We start from the raw sequence: 23,292 nt of genomic DNA on the forward strand, positions 1-23,292 counted from the left end.
CTATCGCCTCGAAATCTAACGAGCCGATGTTGCATTAAACGGTAGAGTGGTAAATGTTAGTGTTATGTGCGAACGTGTGGACATGTATGAGATGAGATTATCACTTAATGTTAATGAAACGATCATGAGATATATATGTATATATATATATAAATATTTAACGACGACCAGATTCAATATGAATCTGAAAGAAGCTTACCGTTATAGCTGGGTCCTACACTCGATCTGTAACTGAAACCATCGTCGTCCTCCCACGGTCGGGCGTGATCTATATTTCTCGATGGCGCTACGCGAAAACATTTATGCAATTTAAGTACGAGCACCGGGGCAGACAGAGAGGCTAAAAAGTGAATCGCGATAACTTACAAGCGCCAACCGGACTCTCGTATCGTAATCTGTAAGTCGGTTCTCTGGCAGCCGATGGTGTTCTCGATGCGTTTCTTGGATCGACGTTCGCGGCCTTGTGTCTCAAATTTTCCCGATCCTTTTCACGATCTTGCAAGAACACCTTCGCTATTCCAGTGTCGATTTTACTTAGCTCGTCCTGTTCTTTCTTTAGCTTCTCCTCCACCTCTTTTATATACGTCTTGTTGTCCACCTCGTCCTCGTCATCCGATGCAGGTACACCCTGAAATCGTGGATGAAACGTCGAATCGAGAATAAAACACGTAGAAAGCTTACAAAGTAAGTGGCGTCCGCGGCAATACCTTGTAAGTGTCAGACCATCGCCTACGTCTCTCAGGATCTGTATAGGGATAAGGTGGGGCAGGGAAATCGTCTCTTTCGATCGGCGGTTTGGTTCCAGGAGGAGGTTTCATGGCGTCCGGATAATGCGCTAGCTCTATTGGCTCGTCATTATCTACTTGACTGGCCGGTGACTTGGGCCTGGTCTCGCTGAGAGCATCGACCAGAGCACGCATTCCAGATCGGCTGCTGCGTCCGCCACTGCTTCTTATCGAACGTGACGCTGAAATAAAACGATGACACGTTATTTTAGCGACGCGTGTATATCGTCCACTATCCAATTTCTATATTTCACTATGCTGCGCCAGAGAATCGATTATCCTTTCTTTTTCTCGTTCGCAGTAGAATTTCGTTTCATTCGATCTTAAGACAAAGAAACGTAGATACTTACAGCTAGGTCTATGAAAGTGTGGGCTAGTCGGTGGTTTGTCGTACGGCTGTATCGGACGTCTCAAGTACCCTTGGCTCGGCGTTTCGGTCAAGTACGAATAAGTATAAATCCTAGACACGTCTTCGGATGGACCACGTCCGTACTCTCGCAATATCAGTCCAGGACTGCCAGTTCGCGCAGGGTAATACTGAGGCAATTAACGTATATTATCACGGCTAAACTCGTTCTCTCTGTTCGATGGATCGTAAAGCGTCTCTCATACGGCTAATTTTTAGCTATTTACTCGGCAAATGAAGATAAAAAGAAAAAAACTCAACGCGCTTCTATTCTCTCTCAAGATAACCCGCTGTTAGGAATACCACTAAAAAACCTTGTACGATCGCATACGCCAGCTTCGTCAAGGATTTGCGAATAAATTGACATAATGACGTCATCTTGAAAGGTTTTTGATGAAACGTGGTATCTCTGTTGACTGGAAGCCCCGTTATATTCAAGACACTCTAATATCGTTCGAAGGCTGGGCAGAGGAGCGATACAAGGTTAGTTGGAAATTATGCATTGCCGTTGGAAGGTTTATCCAAAGTCGTACGTATCGTAGTTACTCGAGATCGTTTTAAAGTAAAAAGATGACCGAGTAATGGAAAATATCGGAGGGCGCTACACCATCCACCACCAGCGAAGAAAGGTTTCAAACCGTTAACGAAACTAACCGTTACAGGATGAAATCGCGGAGATGTACGAACCGTTTTAAAGTAGTATTTATTAAGTAATCGAAGGTGTCTCTTGAGAGAGTACTTGTGCTAGGCTAGGAGATACATGGCATACCTTGCGACTGAGGCTGCTGTAAGGGCTGCAGAGTGATCCGTTCAGGCTTGGCGTGCGTGACCGCAATGAAAACTATACACAATGACCGTGCCAAAAAAAAAAAAGGAAACAACAATTAAGAAAGCAATAATAAAAATGAAAAATAATAAAAAAGATAAAAAATTATATAGTAAACTGTTGATGTACGTACGTATATATGTGTGTATATATATATATATACAGATACATATACACACACACACACATATGTGTGTATATAAAACTTGGGACATCGAAGCGTGCGGCAAAAGTACGACATGTTAAGGAACAAATGCATGTTAAAAGCCACGTAATACGTATATATATCGTCGAATAAAATGGAAACGAAGCTATACACAAAGCTGGTTACGAGTAAAAAAAGGTAGAAAATTTAGGTTCTAGAACGATCTACTCTAAATGGCTATGTATATCGAACAGAAAAATTAACCGAGCAGCAAAAAAACGTCTCGCACGAATACGTGTTGTACAACAGTCCAAATATAAGCACGATGCAAGCTGAACTTTGTGTTTCGTGTTTTTTCGGGCCAGAATCGGCTCGAAGGCAACATACTTCCTCCTCTTTTGGTTACTTCTTTGTCTCCTCTACACGATCGGATATAGCAAACTTCAAAATTCAAGTATGCGCACGGACACGATTTAGGTCGTTCAACGGTGTACGATGCAACTGAACGAGGAAAAAATGCAATTGGCGGACGTAGACAGCGACGTGCAATTACGAATGTCGACGTTCGAAATGAATGTGATATGCGGCGATTGATCACGGCGTTATAACGTAACGTGTAGAAGCGGGCGACGTTAGATATCACATCCGCACGGAAAATGCTAATGGTGTGCGCTTCTTCTACCAAGTTCAATGACGCGTGAATGATTCCGTGAAAAATGAATGGCAAAACAATCGCTGCTCAGTGATCAAGACGAACAACGATAAAATGAGGAAACAAACGGACCGACCACCATCTATACACAAACGAACACGCAGTAACAACGAATATACACGTATGATACAATATTTTACAGAAACAATATACAGTTCTCGCCAGTTCCAATTTAACGGTTCGCGGTTACGATAAAGTAAAACTCGGAAACCGCGATCCTATTTTCTTAACGATCGATCGAAAGCGATCGTCATCTCGATGAAAATAGCGAAACGGCCGACGGTCTTGAACTTTTCGCTTCTTCCATCCCTTGGATGCTCGCGGTCTTACCTGCATCTCCGAAGCGCTGCTGGAAATCCGTTCTGACTCTCGATGCTGTGGCGTGTGAGCTTCGCCGTGACCATTCACGATACCGTTCGGACCGCTAGGACCCGGACCGCAACGGGGATGCCATATGGCTGCACCCTGCAAATACATTTCCTCTCCATCGCCGAAAGGATCGCCACACTTGGTGCAACGAGCACAGGTCGGATGAAAGTGGTGATTGTCTCCGGCCTGTAACACCTTTCCGCTGATGTAACGGTTGCAGTAGGCACATTTCACGCCGAACTGCTTCTGATAATCCTTCTCGCAGTAAGGCACTCCATCTCTGTTAATCAAAGCGGAGGAATTTCGTTGGTACCGGTATCTGTGTTTGGCGGACGTTCTGGATGAACTCGGCTACCTAACGTTTGACCAGTGACTAGCTTTCTCCGATCCTAATCTCGCGCATTAGGTAAATATTAATGCCCGGCAATTTACTCTGGCTATCAAAAACCAGCGAAATTTCAACGCTGCTCGAGCTCCTCTTTTCTAAATCGTGCTTTCTCTAGTTTCTTTTTCACCTAGCTACGTAAACTACACCTATCTATTCGATGAAAATTTTACAAGCTCTACGATCTCCAATTAGAAATCTTCCGATACGATCGAAGTGATCGTGGAATAATAAATCGGAGATACGGAATGTAAAGCGGGTGTTCGAGGGATGAGAAACGGATAACCAATTTTTCCACTCACTTTCCCATGTATTCTCCGTGAAGAACGGTGTCACAGGTGTGACACTTGAAGCACCATACGTGCCACTGTCGATCGAGAGCGACCAAAGCTTGACCTTCCCGTAATTGGTTTCCGCAACCAGCGCAGGCACCGGGGTCGGAGGGCCCGTCTCCGGATCCTCTGGTAGCGGAGCTATTGCCGACCGGCGTCGAGGCCTCTCGAACCGGGATACCGACGCATCGATGACACAGAGCTTGACCTATAGATAACGCTCGGTTAGTCGAGATTGGACAGATCCGGTCGACGATCTGACCGCGAACGACCGACTCGCTGACGCATACGCTCTATTGTCTTTTATTCGAGAAACGAACACGAATCAACGATCATGCACGCCGTATCTTCGCGGCTGATTCATCGTTTGTACGCGTACAAACAACGCGGCTTAACGTCAACTCGCGGAGAAGAAGCATTCGTGGCTTGTTCGGTCGTTCGATTTACGTATTTTCGCGTATAAATAACCGCCGTGCATCGTTGCGATCGATCAAGTTCTCACGATGATCGATAAACGCGTTTCCCCGTGTCTTTTCGAGGGCCAATTTTCTCTGAACGCGCTCTATGTGCTTGTAATCGGTGGAGTTGAAAGGTCGGAAAGAGAAACAGAGAATCGAAGCTTCGTGCGTGTATTTGTGGAACTAGCGCTCTAAAAATACGCAGCTTTATCGGCATCCTCGACCAGCCAGATCGATAAAGCAATGGTAAAAGATGCGCATAAATATTTGCACGGGAAAACAATGGGGAGAAGCGAAACGGGGCAAGTTTAACTCGCGATACGCTCGTTTCGACGCACGCATATTTTTAAGCGTTCGCCGCGTAATCGTTACAAGGCCACGCGAGCGTAGCCTCGTTCGATGGCGATATACACCTAAGTGGTAATTTGCTTTAACAGGTTTACCGGTACTCCAATTGCGCCGATCGAATAGCAACGAACTCGATGCTCGCACTCCTTACGAGGTACGACCGTTTCGCTGATCCTGAAAGGAAGCTCACCTTGAACGAGGGACACCTTGGTCCCTTGGCCGAGTAACGGTTGCCTACACCGCTGGCAATGGAAACAATTCGGATGGAAGGCGTGCTTGTCTCCTGCGGTGACCACGTCGCCCTCCACGTATTCTCCGCAACCTGCGCACTTTGTCCCCCAGCGTTCTCTGTAATCCTGAAAAATTAACAAACCCACGAGTCCGTTACCGACTATTCACCGGACATCGTATCGCGCAGGCAGCCCGTGAAATTCGTCGTCGCACCGGACGCGATGCTTTATTTGCGTATTTGCCAAGATAAATACTCGGAACGAACGAACAGCTTTTAGCGAATCTTGCGCGCAGATTTTATTGGGAATTTCTGCAACGTTCTGTAACGCGATATACCGCGACTGTTTCGTCCTTTTGCTCTTTGTCAAATATTTCGAGGCAAAACTACGGGAAACAAGAAGAAAAGCAAAGAAGTCTATTTATCGCGGTTCGAGTTACGCGCTCTACATAATCGCGGTCCTCTCGCTTTCTACGTCATTCTTATCGTCGCCTTGGTTTCTTATTCGTACGTTCCAGTACCTTCGTGCAGTAGTAAGAGCCCTCGCGCGCGAAAAAGCCACCCTGTGCCAAGCTCGCGTTGCACTGAGCACACTTGAAACACCCTATGTGGAAATACTTGTCCTGCACTCGTAGCACCTCCCCGCTGCACTTCTTCTTGCAAGACTGACAGAATGTTTTACCTGTAATGAAAAAGAACGGCGCGATTTTATACGAGATACAGGATACAAGGAATCGTTTAAGCTGTAGCAGCATCGGTGGATAGTGTTCGGGATTTCGAGTGGCCGTCCGTTTCACTCGGACAACACACACCTGCCTCTTCTGGTAAAGCGCGAATTTCCTACCTGCCAAGTTTTAAACCTTACGACGAGGACCTCGTTAAGAGACTAATTAACAGTGCCTAAGTGCCCGATGGGTCCGCTCTGAAGTAAACATCCCGCATCAATCAATTATACCAATGGATATGCGGCCAGGAGGGTACGCAATTGCAAGATCGGAAGGAATAGATCTCCATCCCATAAAAGCCATGGTAAGAAGGAAAACCCAGGGCGGGAGTCAGTATGTAAGGATCAGCCTAAGCTTCTTGAAGAAGTTTTACAATAGTCTTCGTCAGATCGTCGTACTCTTCGTTATACAGTGCAACTAAATTAACTGAATACAATACCACTGCGCATCTTTAAGTTACCTCCACCTTGAGCCTTAAATCTCGTTCAACCTCACTGACCGCCGGTTAGTTGAGAATTCGCAACAGACAGACCAAACGAAACGTTCTTTGCTAGCGTTCACTATGCGACTACGAAGTTGCTGTCCGCACGACGTCCGTTCCACAACATTCTGACAACTCTCCAACAACTCTGACTCTTCTTCGTCATGCTGCTCTCTTAAAGAATTCTCACGTACGAGATTCGATCTTTGCACGTACCAACGCGCATTCGAATCTCCACTCGCATTTCTAGATTCGCTCTTTATTCGCAACCAATACTTTAAGACTCGATCCACGACGGTGAAACGAGAAAAAGGTCCGTATTGCGTGTACAAAGCAGCCGAGTTCTAGGAACTCAAACAGTACACGTGGCTCGTTGTACGCTGGAACGATAGTAGAACTATTTTCCGCGATAATCAGGATGTACGCTATAAATCCAGCAAATCAAAAACAAACTATTTCTACATTCGCTCGTTTCTGCATTCAACGTCGGATGGTTAATCGCGCGAAATGACTAACGGGCTGATGTCTGACAGGCCGATTGCCTGGTATTTTTATCGCGATCGCGAAATGCCGCGAAGGGTGATACGGGTGTCGTTCTGTGACCGCGTTTATTAGGGTTAACGTTGTGCCGCCAACTCAATTTATCGATCTTAGTTCGATGAACACCATAACCACAACGAGCTCGCGCCACGTGCAACGATCGTCCTCGCAACCGATCTCGAGCGAACGATCTACATATACTATGTACTAAAGGCTGTCCGTGCTTCGAATCCAGACTGGTCCGGTCTCGTTATCGTCGACCGTTAATTTCTTCGACGCATTGTTTTCGCGAGGAGAAAGGAAATCTCTTCCCAGCCCGAACTTTTATCTACGACTGTCGGTCTTTCACTCGTCGGGGATAAAAGTCGCGCACAAACGAGTACTCCTTCGTTTTATCCATTTCTGTCCGAATAATAGTCGCGTTCTTTACGAAGAAATTTGACCGACCAGACTTGTCCAGACTCGGACGGATAGCTCTGAAATTTACCCGTCACGCCAATTAATAGCAAATGGAGTGGAACTGCTCGTGGGTTTTACATCCTCTACCGTAACTTGTTTCTAGGAAGCGGAAACGTTCTCGTTGCATCGACTGCTGTTTCTTTAAAAACAGCTTTTGATTCTTATCGTTTGTGAACGGCAGCTCTCTAATTGGATCATGGTAATAGCAGTGATATTCTTGCGCGATACAAACGTCCTAGATACCAGTCTTTTCAACAACGTTTATGCCAGCATCGCCAATTCGCAACGATCAAATAATCGAACGACGGAGAACAGCTGTGAGAACGATGAAAATTTCAAACAAAGTCCTGCGCGTCTCGAAATTCCATTTATCTGCCGCGATCGAGCGCGATTTCTCTTTTACCTTTCTACCGGCCTAACTCCACACGGACAATTACCGCCTCTTTCTCTTCTAATTATTTCAAAAACTAACGGATAGATCTGTCGTGATGTATAAAGGTAAGTTGCCGCGTCTCTCGTGAATTTTCAGTCGGATCGGTCAAGCTACCCGTTGTTTCACCCGCGCATACACCGGAGCACGATCGATTCGCGAAACTCGTAAGATGATCGTGTTCCTGGCGGATCGGCTTGTTCAATGGAGTTGGGTGCAATCGGCACGCGACGCACGTATCGCTCGAATATGGCGCGTTACACGCGTAATCCGTTCGTCGTCCAACTTCTAAAGCGTGACTCAAAGCCTGCTTACCGCGTGCGTCAACGTGCCGTCTGCGAAGCGACACGACGAGCAAGAGAAAAAAATGGAGAAAAAAGCGAGAGAACAACGAAAATAAAAAAAGCGAGAAAGATGGAGGGGGACGAAGAAAAAGGCGGCTGGAGCACTTGTCGGAGTGCTTACGCTTACACGCGAGCCGCGTATCGAATCCGGGTGAAGGTCTGACTCTTTTACCAGCGTTGGAAGCGGTCGGGCCAGGTGTAGTCTCGAACGCGGTCGTGAATTCGTGGTCGTCAAGACTATGTCGGTTCGAAAGAACGATTCCGTCGCGTACGATAAAACCTGCACGATGCAAAGATCTTTCGCAATGATTTTCAACGTCTGCCGCTTTCCATTCGGTTAATGGACATTTCGGTGTGTTTCGCGTCTACTTTTCAATTATCCACGTGCTTGGTAACGCAAAAACGGCACGGCCGCCCGGTTTTTACGTTAATTGGACGCTCGCTCGATACGCCGTTTAACGGCGATCGTACCAATCACTGTGTACCTCGCGTCGATCGTAATTAACGTTTGAATGACGTGGCAGATACTTGGCCGTGCGTCAAGACAACGTTCGACCGATGAAACCTCTCGATAAAACGATTAAGAAGAAAGTTTTCTTGGAAGGAAGGCGGGAGAGAAGGGAGAACGGGGATCGCTGATCGCGTAACGATACGCTTACGTTCGTACCACTCGACCAGATTTTTTATATCGACGTGACCTGTGCTGACCTAGAGAGTAAATACTCGGATGTGCACGGTTCGATTACGTAAAGCTTATAAGCGGTCTCACGGAGCAGATTAACCGGAAAAAGTTAGACGCCATTGACGCGAGTAATTTACCAAGGTCGTAAGGTGTCGAGATGTTACTATCTCCTGCTGTAAACCGAATCTAGGACATCCTTGGACACAGTGTTCTCCGTAAATCAAGTCTTTACTGTTTCTCAGGTATTATTACGTTCCCTTGTGGTTTGGATCGGCGAGTTTCTAACGTAGTATCGCGTCCTCGACGATATAAACTTCGAGGTTTTCGGTATATTACCACGTTCTCCAGAGTCCAGGGTCGAGTTTTGAGACTTCGGTATAAAGTAGGAGTTTGTTCCAGTTCTCGGTATCGTAGGAATGGGAATTCGAACGAACGAAAGAAGACGGAGAGGAGAACGCTTATGACAGACTATCGGAAACGATCGACGAGCGATTTAAGAAACGCGCGTAAAGCAAGTGCTAGGTGTCTTTCTAGTCGCATGCGCGTCGTGTGTCAGCGGGAATCGTCGAAGTTGGGAGTGAGAATCAAAGTTCAAAGAGAACAGAGTCTGAAAGAAACGTGCCACGTTGAACGAATCACGAATAAACTATTATCGTAGTATCTCTGCTCTATCGTTCGTATAATTCTAATTACTTTATTTTATCTGTACCGCGATATCTTTCTTGCGCTTCCTACGGTATTCTTAAAGTAATATATACCAAGTTTCCTAGCAAGCTAAAAATAAATTTCTTTATAACGCTACACCTTCCAACATCCTGCGCGCGGTGCCAATTGCTCGAGTTTATTTCAACGTAGCGCCACGTTTCTCCTAAGGCGTGAACCTCCGACTCGATGTTTGGACAAGCTAAAACTAGCCACCCTTGATGTAACGACGCGATCTATCCCCCGCGTCTGCGTTGTCATCGAGGAAGACAAAGGTTGGAACAACGGATATACGTACAGCTCGAGATATGCTTGGTTACGCAACTTGGATCGACTCTTTCCTTTTTCCTTTTTAATATCCGGCTACCAGCTCCGTATACGACGATGACTAGCGAGAAGACAACCACGAACGTAAATAAGTACCTCTTTGCTCGGGTAGTAGAACGACCGGCAAACGCGTTAAAGGAAATAACAGTACGATCGTCACACGACCAGTCCGAGCGGCGGGCTGACTCACGCCGCAACTTTTTCTCCGTCGTTCACGGCTTCCTCGCGGTGAAATGAAACGTTCCTTTCTCGCCTCGGGAAACGCAACGACCATTCAATTAACGTACATCCAGTAAATCCGAGCGATCTCGAAGGTTTACCTTGGAAATGCTCTCCTATTAGTCCTATCGTTAAATCACGATACTTTATGTTACACTTTATTTACTTTTGATTCGTATTTTATCGTCTATACGGTAAATTCCATGCGTGGTCCTCGTCACCTAAGACGCAGGAGATACTAAATAAACCAAAGGCAAGGACAATCAAGTATATAACTTGATTCAAATTACGGGGGAATCGACTCTATGATGCAAGGATGCCGATCTAGGATTAATCTCCGTTAGACTGGGTATAGAGCTTCGAGGTTCGCGTGACAGCCTCGATGACGAACCGATGGAAGAACTTTCCCATGTGTACGAGAGAATCCGGTTCTACTGATTCGATGATTCAGTCCCCTGTCAGAAGCCGTTTCATCGTTAAGTTGTTTCGAACGCCAAGAAATCCCTCGTTCCTCCTTTCTCCGTGTACACGGCGTTCATCAATTATCTCCATCTATCTACGAATTGGAATATTGTTACGTAGGAAAAAGAAACGAGACTGCGACGAAACCTAAGATTCGTCGACCGGAAAAGAAGGAAGACTGGTTTATCTCGTCGTTCGGAGTCGATCGATCGTTATGCAAACAACCTTATTTCCGTTGAGTATGGTGGAACAGTTGGCGGTCGCGGCAGGAGCAACTCGATTATTTCGTAATTCGCTTTCTCGATGGATCGATGGATATTTGGGTTTCTTTTCTTTCGTGAAAAAAATGCGGCTACGATTCGTGTGCAAATTTCACGTATGAAACTCGTGTGTCTGCCGACGGCGAAGGCGATGCCATCATCCGAACGAAAATACGAGATGATTCAAAGATGAGATCGCCGGATTTCGGTGGCCATCGGAGACGAATAGAAGGTCCAATTTTAATTGGTCGCGTCGGTGCGAGCTTTCACGCGATATAACGACTCGAGGAAATTATATTTTCGCGTGTAACAACACGTAGAACGTACGCAGATAAGAATAGTTTATCGCCGTTACCTCGTGCAGTGCAACGCGTAACATTTTGCAAACCTGGAAAGTAGAACCTAACGAGCGTGTTTGTGGTAAATGTACAAAATAGCTTTTCAAGTTAAATTTAGATAACTTCTGAATCTGCCTGTACGTATACGCGAGCCAAATAATTACATCGTACCGAGTGTATCAAAGAGGCGTCGATTTGTCAGGAGATACGTGACATTTTTTCGCTACGGCGAGACGATCGGTCTCGTTTTCCGGATGTATAAATCAAGCTTTCTCGCTCGTCTCGTTTAGCCTCGTTTAGCCATGGTAACACCGAGCTGAATCGCCAAATCATGGATACACTCAAACGGAATGATGTGGTCGAATCGCGAGTCAGATCAAACCGTTTATTTATCGAAATATTTATCGAAGTATTTATCGAAAAGTCTCGAGATAAGATAAGCGTTCGGACGTAACTCCTGCCATTAATATAGTATAATTGAAATTGCAAACGCACCTGTCTAAAATTCTTTCCATTCTTTTTATCGATCGCGATAAAATAGATCCAAAAATACGTACGATTGTCAAAAATCCGTGTTTACCACGTTCACACGGCGACAAATTTAAAAATACGCGATGACATCATGCCGACTCGCCGTTCGTATATTTGACGTCACCGTGCTGTCACGTGAGTTAAAGGCAATTCTCACGCGGCTGTATTTTCCGCGAGCGATTTTAACTGTCTACAGGGGGGGGGGGGGACTGGATGACGAGCAATTTCCATCTACCTGCTCCGCTCGTTGATAGTTGAAACGCGACGGTGCACAGAATCAAGGAACAATATCGCCAGAAATTATTTGCGGTTTCACAGACGAAGATTCTCTATTTGCTTCCATTTGGCAACAAAGCTGCAATTTCCACATCGATACGATACGATACGATATCGCGAGTCCGCCATGAAACTCATTGTTAGCGAGAAACTTCGATACGAGGCGTGTTCTGTATGGTATAAACAGAGTTTGCTCCGTCGAAACGGCACACCCTCCACGACCACGCGTCACTGGCGCCTTAAATTTACGCTAGCTTTCGATCGACTGCTCGTGTAGGATTAAAAGCTACTCATCGGAGCAAGTCCGGCACAAGATCGCGCGAATAGCACCCCCGTAGAATCCATTGATTTAACCTTTTAGCACGCGATAGCTGTTACTCGTTGAATCGTAGCGGATTTAGAACGATCCTAAAATACTTTTTACCAACATTCCGTTCGTAATTTTTACGGAACTTCTACGGAGGTCCGTTCAATTGTAGCCGTAAAACTATTAGTGGCTGATTACGGTTAGTCACGATGATGGCCGTGAAGAACGAAATGACGGGAAGAACGACGAATACAAACTGTACAGTGTCATTGTGATATCGTCGTGAGGATGATGGAAGGCCTTTGGCCTTATTTATCGTTCGCACCGACTGTTAGTAACGAGGCCGATGCTCTGTCAGATATGCGCAAAAGACCACCTCGACACATTTATACTTTGCAGAAATATTTCAAAACGCTATAATATTAGAACGATTGATTGGAACAATCGGATGGACCAGCTACCGCAAGCAACGCATACCAGCGCACGAGCGAGAAATCCCGTCTACGAGTAATCTCAGACGACCTCGTTCCGATTCCAAGCCAAAGCGGCGATAAGCAACGATAAGATGGAGGAGAAATAGTCGAAAGCGACGATCGCTTTGGCAAAAATGGAGCACGTTTATCCGTTTCCTCGACCTGTCACCATTCTCGCGTGTGACGTTCTGCGACGGCGAACGCGCGTGCCATTTGTACGCGCCGTGTAGAAACAATGCTCGATAGTCTCCGCAGACATTTCTGGCGTGGAATCCAGCGCGTTAATCGCGCGCAATCCGCTAAGAGTTCGTAGGAGGAGGCCAGAATTTCTAACGAACGACGATCGAACGGAACCAGCGTCGACAACGATTCTACGATCTACGGCACCTACGAACACTCGGAGCTCGTGTCTTGGACTTTTTCTTCGTTGTTCGCCGCCGAGCTCTTTCGGACATCCCGTTAAACGTTCCAACACGATGGGAATTCATTGACGTAAATAATTACGTGTTCGAAACGACGGAACACGGATCTGGAAAAAAGGAAAAGTTACGCAATTGCGGTTCACCCACACACGCGTCGTCCCACGTACACCTGATCGCGTTAATACGATTCATAAGCTCGTTTAAATGGGACGTCGGGCGAAACCGTGTTTCCAGGTTACCGAAAACCCGATCCTAAATTCCTTGTTTATTAATTCCACGGGTCAAAGACCTGCTCGTGTGCTATATTTCCGTTACGTTACTCGTTCAACGTGGTACTCGGCTCTCCTTAACGAATCTTGCTCCGTTGAGGTATAAATACACGGACTGGTTTAGAATCTATTTAATCTGATTAAGACGCGCGAGCGCGTTGGTGGTGTTCGTGTACTTGCAAGGGACGCACGACGACATACAGGCTACAGGAAGGTTCGTATAAATGGCAGCCGATCGATTCTCTCGTATCCATTTTTGTAACAAGGGTTACTTTAAACAAACCGCGGGACTTTACCGCCTTTCAACCCTTGATTCATCCCTTAAAGCGGGTCGCAGCAATAACGAAACGAAGTAAGACGAGTGCCCTGGTTGTTCTCTGGTCTCGAGGAAATTAATCGATCCCCTAAGGCCACGGATGTACGCGTCCGGACAAAAAGGAACTTTGAACTCAGCAACGTCCGTTCTACGTTCGATTCGTTTCACGTTCGTTCGATATCACGCTGCCAATTCACCGTTCCACGATGTTAGATAACGTTACTGTGATCGACGAAACCACTGAAAACCACGCGGATTTTTTTCCCTCGACGCAGGAGGAAACCGGTTTCGCTCGCTCCACGATGTCGCACGATTCGGCTCGTAATGGCAATCCATCATCCAGAGCGTAACCCGTTCCACGTACGTTCCTCTCCGCTTCGGTATGTTAATATGATTCATAAGTGGTCTAAATAGGATGTCGTAAAGTGGGGTCAAACACGACGACCCCTAAGTGGCCGGCTCTTTCTCCTAATGCACTCTGGGTCACACACGAATCGACCGACGATCGAACGTATCTAATGGATATTACGAATTACGATCGATAATTACGCATCGTTTTCGAGTAACAGAAACCAACTGGCAAATTTTCGTCGAATATTACGGAAAGCTAGCAAACGGCACGAGTTAGACGAACGTAGGCGCCACACCGTTGTCGTTCGATACCAAAACATCGAAGAGTTATTAGAAAGATTCGACTTACGAATTTCTTGGTCCGTATAACTGCGGTATTTTCCAACCGTTACTACGATTACGTACAGACTAAGATTCCGTCGCGGCGATTCCACCTTATCAAAGGCTTTTAAACGCTCGTTCTACGGTTATCGGTATTTTTGCACAGCCTATCGAACAGTATCAACCATGCGCCACTAAATCGTTCGTTACGATTCGATAATAGTCCAAAGCGTTATCGTCGATATCCAGTTTTGAAATTTCCGACAGATACAAGTAGAAGATACGAGTAAACGCTTTTTGAAAATTCGAAAATTCCAAAAGGACAAAGAAACGGTAGTAGCAGAGTACCGATGTCGAAGCACGTTCGCTGTAACCCGAAGTAATTAAAACGACGCATCGCGTAGCGAAACACCGTAATCGTTCGTTGCTTATGCAACAGGATGCGATGCATCTTTTGTGTGCAATTAACCGCATCGTGGCTGTGTGTTACAACTATTTAATAATGTATCGAACATGATCGGGCGGTAGCCCACGAGAAACGAATGCACGAAGAATTGAATTACAAAGTGGCCTGTATACAACGGCCGCTTAACTTTCATCGAGGCGTTGCCGAGCGATTAGCGAAACGATATCGCGATAATTACTAGCCACGATGCGAAGGAGTCACGTGGTGCAGCTTTCTCGTCTTTCTCTGATTTCCATTAATTTCTAATCAATGAGAAACAATTACGCGCTAGACGATATCGAACCGTGCTTCGCACGTGGGAAACACCGTGCGCAACATGGGAACCTACCTTAGGTTAACATCTTTAACGAGAGAACGTTCGACGAGTCGATGGAAAACTAACGCGAAGGAATATTAAAATTCGCGAGATGAATTTCGAAGGAGGGAAAAAATCTCGAAACACGGGATTATTTATGTTTGTGCGAGTAACGAGAAAGTTGTTACTCCTTTCTCGGGGCTTTTCATCGGCGTTCTCTGCTTAAAGATGCATCGATCGTGTCTGAACAGTCACGTTCTTTTTGCTGGTCACGTCACGAACATGGGGGGGGGGGGGGGGAGAAAATCGTGACGAGCCGTTCGAGGAAACGACGGAAAGAAAGGGACCGTACCGATGAACTTTTCGCGTGTCAGCGAGCGAACTCGAAGGAAAACGTCGATTATGCGAGTGGCCATTATCGTTTTCCATTCTTTCTCAAGATCGGCGAATGTTCTACTTGGCTATTCGTCGCCTTATCTAATCGTGCAGTCGCTATCGCGTCTAATATCCTGTCGTCGCTGATTTCAAATTTGAGCATTTTCCATCAAAAACAAAATCTTCTCGGCGTTATCTAAGAATCGCGGATGATGTCACACGGTGGTCGAGCGTTACGTGCGATTTTGCGAATCGACGCAATTACATCTGCCTATCGTGGTCGATCGATTAACGAGAAATTCAAGGTCCCTTTGCCGAACTCTGGAGTTAGATCGTAAGGCAGCGACCGAGTCAACGCTCGCGAAAGTTTTTTTCGCGAGTATATTATATTTGCTTGTTCCGAGGTAAATATTTGCGGAATAATATCGGGATAGGGGGAGTGGGAGTGAGTAACGTTTTCGATCTTTTCAATTTAATCAGAGCGGAAGAACACCGCTGCTCGATACGATCGGAGGATCGCGAAGGCAAAACGGCTCGATTCCAAACACCCACTGCACGCGGTTTTTCTTACCGTTAAATATAACTCGGCGTCATTTTCAAGCGCGATTGTCTCGAGTTGCAGTTTTTATACGATGCGAAAACAACCTCTTACCACTCTTGAGCTGTTTCTGCTTCAGTTGCTGGTCCCTCTTGACCCCGTTACTTTCACTCGCAATAAAATTCTCGCTCGTCTTCGACTTCATTATATCGGCTGCTCGCGATGATCGCGTAATATTCGCGATAATCCCGCAAGGCGATCTACACCTTCTCCTCTTCTCGTCTCTCGTCGGGCTGCGATAAGATAATCGATCCGTATCACGATTGGAAGCAACGAAGGATCTATCAAACTCCTCGATACGATCACCCCGAGGAGCAAAAGGGAATAACGAATACAAGGCGGGACAGAACTTTCGAACGAAAAATTTACAATTTCGAGACACTCGGCGACACTTTGAAAGATTCGCACGAACGCGCGTACGACGGGTAGCGATCGCGATCGATGTAACAGATCTGCAGTCACCGAAGCGTACGAAACCAACAGCACGAGCGCCGATCGCCGACTGACTGACGCGAGCGGCGGCGGCGGCGGCAGAGAGCGATCGAGACCGAAGGCGCTGAGATTCGTGCGTCGAGTTCCGATTGTCAACCGACTGCGGCAAGACTGACGTTTACTTTTCACGGCCGTCCCTCCGCCGTGATTGCACGCGTGCACATCGACGATCTCGGCTGCTCGATCCACGCCGAAAATATCTGTGTATCGACGCGTCCATCTCGCCACGATTAATTCGTGCGTCCAGCCGTAAATGGAAGTCTTTGCGCTCGGAGACCGACGAAACCCGGCGACTGTTACGTAATTCGGTGGTGTTTCCATGTTTCTTGTCTTTCTTGCCTGTCGACGCGTTTCTAAGAAAATGATTTAAAAGCAAAGATCCCTTTTAACGGAGGATTGGATGCCTCCGTTCGTATTGCCTTAAGTAGATGCTACGAAATAACATTGGATATCGCATAGCGGCGGAAGTACGAAATGTAAAATCATCCGCGAGCACCAAAGCGCTGATTATTTGCAATGGAAGGCTTATTAATGGAACGCGAGCTGTTTCCAGTCAGCGTGCAGGTATATTTAATCGGGCGATACTTCGCGGATTATTTCAAAACCGGAGTATCTTGCATCGCGCGTCGCTATTTCGTTTTTTTCCTTAAAATAACTTGCCATAGCTCCATGTACGGGTGGGCAATTATCGCGTTTAAGGGGTAAACGAGGATAACGGATACGATTACGACGACGCTGTGATCAAACGCTTAAAAAGAGCGTGGCAATCCTAATCGCCTTTTCGACTGCCGAGGAAGCAACGAGTCTACACGATGTCTACATGCGAGGCTCATCAAAATACGCGGCGTATCACGAAAAAGAAATCCTACGTGCTAGCATAGCAGCGGAATAATAACCAGCGTCGCGTCCTCTTGAAATAATTAACGGTAGGACTGGAAAATATGATAATCTTACTTTGCAGTTCTCATTCACGTTTCTCGGTACTATTTGCAGCATCGAGTCACGTATGGTAACGACAGAACTATACAGGCGGCGCGGGGAGCGGTGTCATTAGGTCGAGGACCAACGAACGAACACGCAAGAGAGCTTGCATAAATTTCTATTTACCCTTCTTTGCCGAGAAAAACAAGCAGAAACTTGTACGTGCAATTTCGACCATCGGCAATCAGCTGCCATACACGACGAATGTTCATTGTCAGACGATAAAGTTGTGGATTCTCGATAGTTGGTTAAAACGAACGAAGTTCCACGATAATTCGGTCGCTTCGATGGGCCCAATTTTTAACCTTTCGGTCGATGGATCTCCATTTTGGAGAAGAAACTCGATCAAGGATGAAAACGAGATCCGAATAGCTGGCCATAGCTCGCGCACGATACGACCGTGTTTTATCTCGAAATCAATTACGCGACCGTGTTATTACATTACCAGATGTATATGCAACAAGAGGGAATTCTATACCGACCGGGGCTTATCTGCTTTCAGATAGTACTGGTATGCGTTACAGGCACGTATACACGTTATTAATAAATACCTCGCGATCAAATATAAAATTTACGCAATGGCGATTGGAAATACAGGATTTAGATGTACATATATCCGTTAAATGTCTTTTTCGATTTTTGCGTTCTATATTCGACGACGATCCTTCGACGCACTACGTTCATCGATCGTCCAAACGATTAAAATTAACGGATTAGTCATAAAAGAAAAGGTTCGGTACTTCGACGACGAAGTACGTTTCGCTTGTAAACTGAAACAGTTTGCGATGCTTGATTATAGTCATCGAACACCTGTGTACGTTCCCGCACGCGCCACGCGTGTACACTGTACATTCATTTATAGAGTGATACATAAATACAGGGTGTCTCGATGCAACGAGACTGTTCGCCACGATTCGGTCGATCGCCTATTTCGGTTAGGACAATACTGGCGATTGAATTCACGATAACACTCAGTTAACAGATTAAAATATACAGTTTATTTTAACAACCCCGTAGATATAAGTAGTTAGGCGTGGTGCGTGTAGGTGTATTCTCAGCGAAGTGCAGGTAGCAAATTAAGACGATGACCGATCAATGAACGGAAAACCAACGGAGATAGCGACTGGTCAAAAGATGAAAATGCAATAAGGTTGTGTTGGCTATCCCAAAAACCTGCTTTCCCCATTTTCTATCTGATCGAACGATAATCGTAAGGAACGTCTCGACTCGAAGATGTTCGTATAGTACTTAAGGGCATCGATAGTAAAGTAGAAGCTCTTAATCTTACGACAGTTTCTTAGGATCATGACGCCTTATTTGCAAGGCTGGTTGCAGTCTTGACCGAGGGATGGATTCTGGTTTATATAAAGAGTCACCGGACGTAACAAGGACCATTATGAAAGGTGGGAGGATACTACCTGTCTATATTCATATACCGTGAATTTCAAACTACGCTTAGAAAATTCTCTCTGTCGCCTTTTGAATCGTCTACGAATCTGTAATATACGTAACGATGTACATGTAACTATAACGTAAAGACAAATCTAAAGAATCTTCGCGAGGAGACAAACGCCTTGAATGTACAACGATTCTGTTAATAGAGTAAAAAGAGAGAGAAAGAACGAAGCGCGTGGATGAAAGATGAGCGGGGCGTGATCGATCAGGGCGCGGATCAGGAATGCGTGACGACTGGTATCGTGCAACGAATCGAAGAAACGCGAAACGAGAGAGAAAAATAAGACGGCAGAGCGTGATGCGCGTCGAGTGTCGATACCTGCGTGACCGAGTCGCGTAGCGGCTTTTTAAATCTCCTTTCTTACCTGGTGTCCAGTCGTTATCGAAAGGCCGCGCTTCCGACGACCGGTCCGTCCTTACTCCGCCATCATTTTTTCCATTCGTAACTCTGATCGTCGTTCGATACGTTATCGCGCGTGCACTTGTCTTCGCGAAAAAGCGAGACGTCGGAAATCTCTACTCAATAACGTCTCCGTTATCTCATCGACTTTATAATGCTTTCAACAGGCTAAACAACGCGCGAGAAGATCGTATAGAAGAGCGTACGTACGTAGAAAACGTCAATCCGTTTAAGAAGACTTAAGTCCTTCGTGCGTTACCATTTTGTCACGCTCAACTCGTTTCCACGATAAGACAATTAAATAGCGAGTCAGAGACTCGCGTGATTTTCTTTCTTTCCGCGTTTCGCGAATTCGATACGCGTTAACCCTCCGCAAACCGAGCAGCATTCGCATCTCGTGCCAACTGGTTCGTAGCTCGTTCGTACGCGATAAACTATTTTTCTCGATTTGTTCGCAATTCGACCGGTTGATCAAGCCGCGGCTTAAAAATACACGTATCTATTCGAATACACGTATTACGAATTTATACATTTTAATCGGCATCTTTAATCGATCGATGCAGCGAGAGTAGAGAATCGAGCTTCGGAAGACAACTTTCGTTTGTTCTCGCTTCGACGTATACACTCCTGCTTTCTCCTGCTTTTTCAACGGTTGCTTCCAGCTAGCCTCGGCCGTGTGCCCTGACATTTAACATCGATTTTGCTCGTGTCGGAGACTCTAGTAGCTTGCAACGGTTATTAGCGACTTCTCGATAAAGAGGACATATATACTCTAGGAACTTAGCGCAAAATTTTGATATAGCATAATATATAGATGCTTGTAGAAAAAGAGCACGTATTTTTTCCTACCATTTGCCCGTGGGCAACAAGGAGAATCGCAGACGAACGTAACGAATTAATATTCAGACGTAACCGTATCTGCTTATGGGATAATAAACAATATCTCGTCGCAATTCACGGCTTGTGTAATCAAGGAGTTACGTTATATCCACTCCGGTGACTTCCTCGAAGGATCTCCACCTACCAGTAACCTTTCCGGAATACGACTAGAGGTAGGTAGAATATCGATTTGGGTGAATGCCCTTTATCCGAGGTAGATGAAATCCTTTTGAATCTCCGACTTTCTGTTGGAACGAAGCCCGAGGACAAAGTCTGGCGCGATACTACATTTCCTAAGACGTTGCTTTCCTTTTATTCGCGATTCCTAAACTATCTACAGGATTTATGGGAATCGTTAAAATTGGGTCACCCTGTATAAATTGGATTCCCTCGAACGCACCCGACACGTAACTCGCGTAACCGCAGCGGCAAAGATCTGTCTTTTTCTTCGGATAGAAACATTGTTGCAGCCATACTTGCTCTATTTTCGAATCAGGTTTCTCAACAAGAACGTAATCTCGGTATAAAAACGGCTTAATTCCGTAGTTTCGATCAACTTGTTCGCGTTTAACCACTTCCTCGTCGATTATTTACCGTTTATTACGGTGCCGCGATAAGATTCCAAGAGTTGCGCGACTCCACGTGGCACCACGGTTCTGACGCATTCAGATTTTCAGTGGTCGTTCGTGCAAGATCCACCGTATGCACAGCGTGTACCGCTTGCGTTAAAAAGGGTGCACGACCACGCCAATTTCGATGCATTTCGCTCGACGGGATTGTCCCTTCCGGTTACTGGCGCAGCGTGAATCGGGCACGAGGGGGCGGGTATCGATCTGCAGCGCTTGCAGTTTCACTGAAAGCCGGCAACGGAGTTAACGACATTCTCCACGGATAGGACCCTTGTACCAAATGTATGTCAATATACAAGGGACGCGAAAGAAAAGAAAAATCAATACTACTGGTGGATCGGCGTATTATTTAAAACTTGGTTGGAATAGGCGCGAGATGAAACGTAGCTCGATTTCTGCGAAAAGGACCGACTAATTCAGGGTGATCGACCTAAGTCGTTCCATACGAATATCGATCTGAACGTGAATTATTTCTAATTATACGCTATATTCTCGACGGTGTGCTATACGTAGGATATATAGTACGCGATAAAGATAGCTACGTAACGACGTCGAAATATGCCAAGTATGCGACAAAATTTAAGCACGTTAATGGCGAGTGTAATTTCCTGCGGCACAGATAATATGGCGATTATACTCGAGGAAAGTCAATATTTAAAGGCAATGGACGCGCACGACGCCACGCTACATATTACTTTAGAAAAAGCGGGACGATTCATTAAGCGCGCCGCTATATTTGCCTCGTATGTGCAGGATTGATATTCAATTCGATGTTTAACGAACGATAAGCCTCCCTCTCGTTGACCCGTTTACGTAGTAGACGATCGAATAAATTGAAATCAGTGTATTTAAATATATCGAGAAAGCGAAACCGAATAGAGTAGCATCGAAGTAAAATGAAAGACGAGAAAAAAATAATGGGCAGTAGCGTAGCCTTTGTCGCAGAATGCAGTACTGTAGCTCGTGAAATTCGCGTTGCAGTACGTCGTTACTCCTCTCGACGTTGCATAGGCATTGAAGCGCACACACGGCACATCGTGCGAGGTACGGTTGCGTGGGTAGAACGCATAATTGCGTGAGCAAATTTACGAGCGTGGCGTCCTCAGATTCTGTCCTGCAATAGCTGCTACGCGCACACGGACTACGGACAGAATTCGACTCGAGTCCATATTTTACGCTTCAGACGATCAACGAAAAGAATGCTTTTATGTCGTTTGGAAAAAAACAATCTCCACTTGCCTATCATATATATATGTTAGGTTCACGAGAATAGCAGAGTCGAAAAGTCTTATGCGAACCAACGACGCTATAGATTATTTCCTTGAAATAATTCCATGTATTTTGCGAGAAACTCTCGTGTATATTGGGCGTCGAAGAGACCGGGAATTGTAGAAATTAACATTTGTATTCTAAACGCGCGGGATTACGCAACAGTTATGGCACGTTGAAAAGGCTGAATGGCACACGATGCGTTACTTTGTTTTTCTGCCTCTGTTAAATCAATGAAGCTCGTGGAAAAAAGCGTGACTAGGAGAAAAGAGAAGTGGACTTTCCCGTGAAAATCGCTGTAAAGGTGGCAACCCTAGATGAAGATCGGATACGAGCCAGCACCACTCGAGAATGCAGGTCACTCTCAAATAGCGGGAAAACAAAATGAACAGGAGAAACAGTCGGTGGAGGTACAAACGTCGGAGGGGGGGCTCACCCTAGGAAACGTCAAACCGATGGATCCACCTATTTATAGCCCCCCGAGTGAGTTTAGAGATACGATCCTTTCAGAAAACATTCGACGTCTTCATCACGAGGAAAAGACCGTGAAAATCAGAAGGAAACCGCACGATGCAGGGGCGTACCCCGCACGCACACGGTTTCCAACTCTTTGGCAACGGGAAGCACACGAGCCACGCACACACGTTCGCCGAGAATAGCGAAGCCGCGGAGAGAGAGAAAAGCTAGCCGGCATTCACCACTTGGTTTCCGCCTTTTACTCACCCATCTTTCCGACTGGCACAAGCTACGATGCTTCTAACGGCGGTTCGTCGTAGACGATCGGTTACACGATCATATTATAATATCGGTTACGAATAGAAACGACACGGCCGCGAAATTTCACTTAGGAAATCGCGAAAAACGCAAGAGACCGTCTTACTACCGAACGCTCGACGTCCGACATTGTAGTGGCAAGCGAGCGCGACAATGCGCAGGCGCGTCCATCGTCTTCACTACCGTATCTACGATTCCAATCGCCTAACTGTACGCGTCGGACAAATTTTGGGAAAATTTTTCTAACGTTTCGTCTACCGATAAATTCAGCGATATTTTATTGTCCCTTTGTTCGTAGTTATCCTATTCCATGTATTTCTAAGAAAGTCGTTGATAAATTGAGGTGCAACGACAAAATAAAGCAAGCCTGTATTATGCTATTGTAGATTGAAATTTTATTCGTATGTTTTCGCAAAATGGCGCCAAACAAGAGTAACGTTTCCGTTTAT

At 45.8% G+C, this 23,292-nt stretch overlaps 1 protein-coding gene across 15 annotated transcripts in view; it reads right to left on the minus strand.

The window, feature by feature from the left end:
- Positions 1 to 22,971, minus strand: part of LOC117210929 (actin-binding LIM protein 2) — a 30,673-nt gene extending 7,702 nt beyond the window's left edge. For 7 of the 15 annotated variants that reach the window (XM_033454394.1, XM_033454393.1, XM_033454386.1 and 4 more), the window contains exons 1-10: positions 16,019 to 16,480; positions 5,517 to 5,677; positions 4,957 to 5,122; positions 3,931 to 4,168; positions 3,205 to 3,523; positions 1,961 to 2,032; positions 1,136 to 1,322; positions 708 to 967; positions 367 to 628; positions 200 to 286 (exon numbers count right to left, since the gene is read on the minus strand). In XM_033454394.1, coding sequence (XP_033310285.1) covers positions 200 to 286; positions 367 to 628; positions 708 to 967; positions 1,136 to 1,322; positions 1,961 to 2,032; positions 3,205 to 3,523; positions 3,931 to 4,168; positions 4,957 to 5,122; positions 5,517 to 5,677; positions 16,019 to 16,109 — 1,843 coding nt within the window. In that variant the 5' untranslated portion in view covers positions 16,110 to 16,480. Of the gene's footprint in view, positions 1 to 199; positions 287 to 366; positions 629 to 707; positions 968 to 1,135; positions 1,323 to 1,960; positions 2,033 to 3,204; positions 3,524 to 3,930; positions 4,169 to 4,956; positions 5,123 to 5,516; positions 5,678 to 9,460; positions 9,486 to 13,538; positions 13,576 to 16,018; positions 16,482 to 22,792 lie in introns of those variants that run through there. The other 8 variants (XR_004488175.1, XR_004488176.1, XM_033454395.1 and 5 more) reach the window with 5 other exon arrangements.
- Between the last annotated feature and the right edge of the window lie 321 nt (positions 22,972 to 23,292).

Source organism: Bombus bifarius, unplaced genomic scaffold, assembly GCF_011952205.1.
Source record: "Bombus bifarius isolate JDL3187 unplaced genomic scaffold, Bbif_JDL3187 scf7180000008213, whole genome shotgun sequence".
Lineage (NCBI taxonomy): Eukaryota > Metazoa > Arthropoda > Insecta > Hymenoptera > Apidae > Bombus > Bombus bifarius.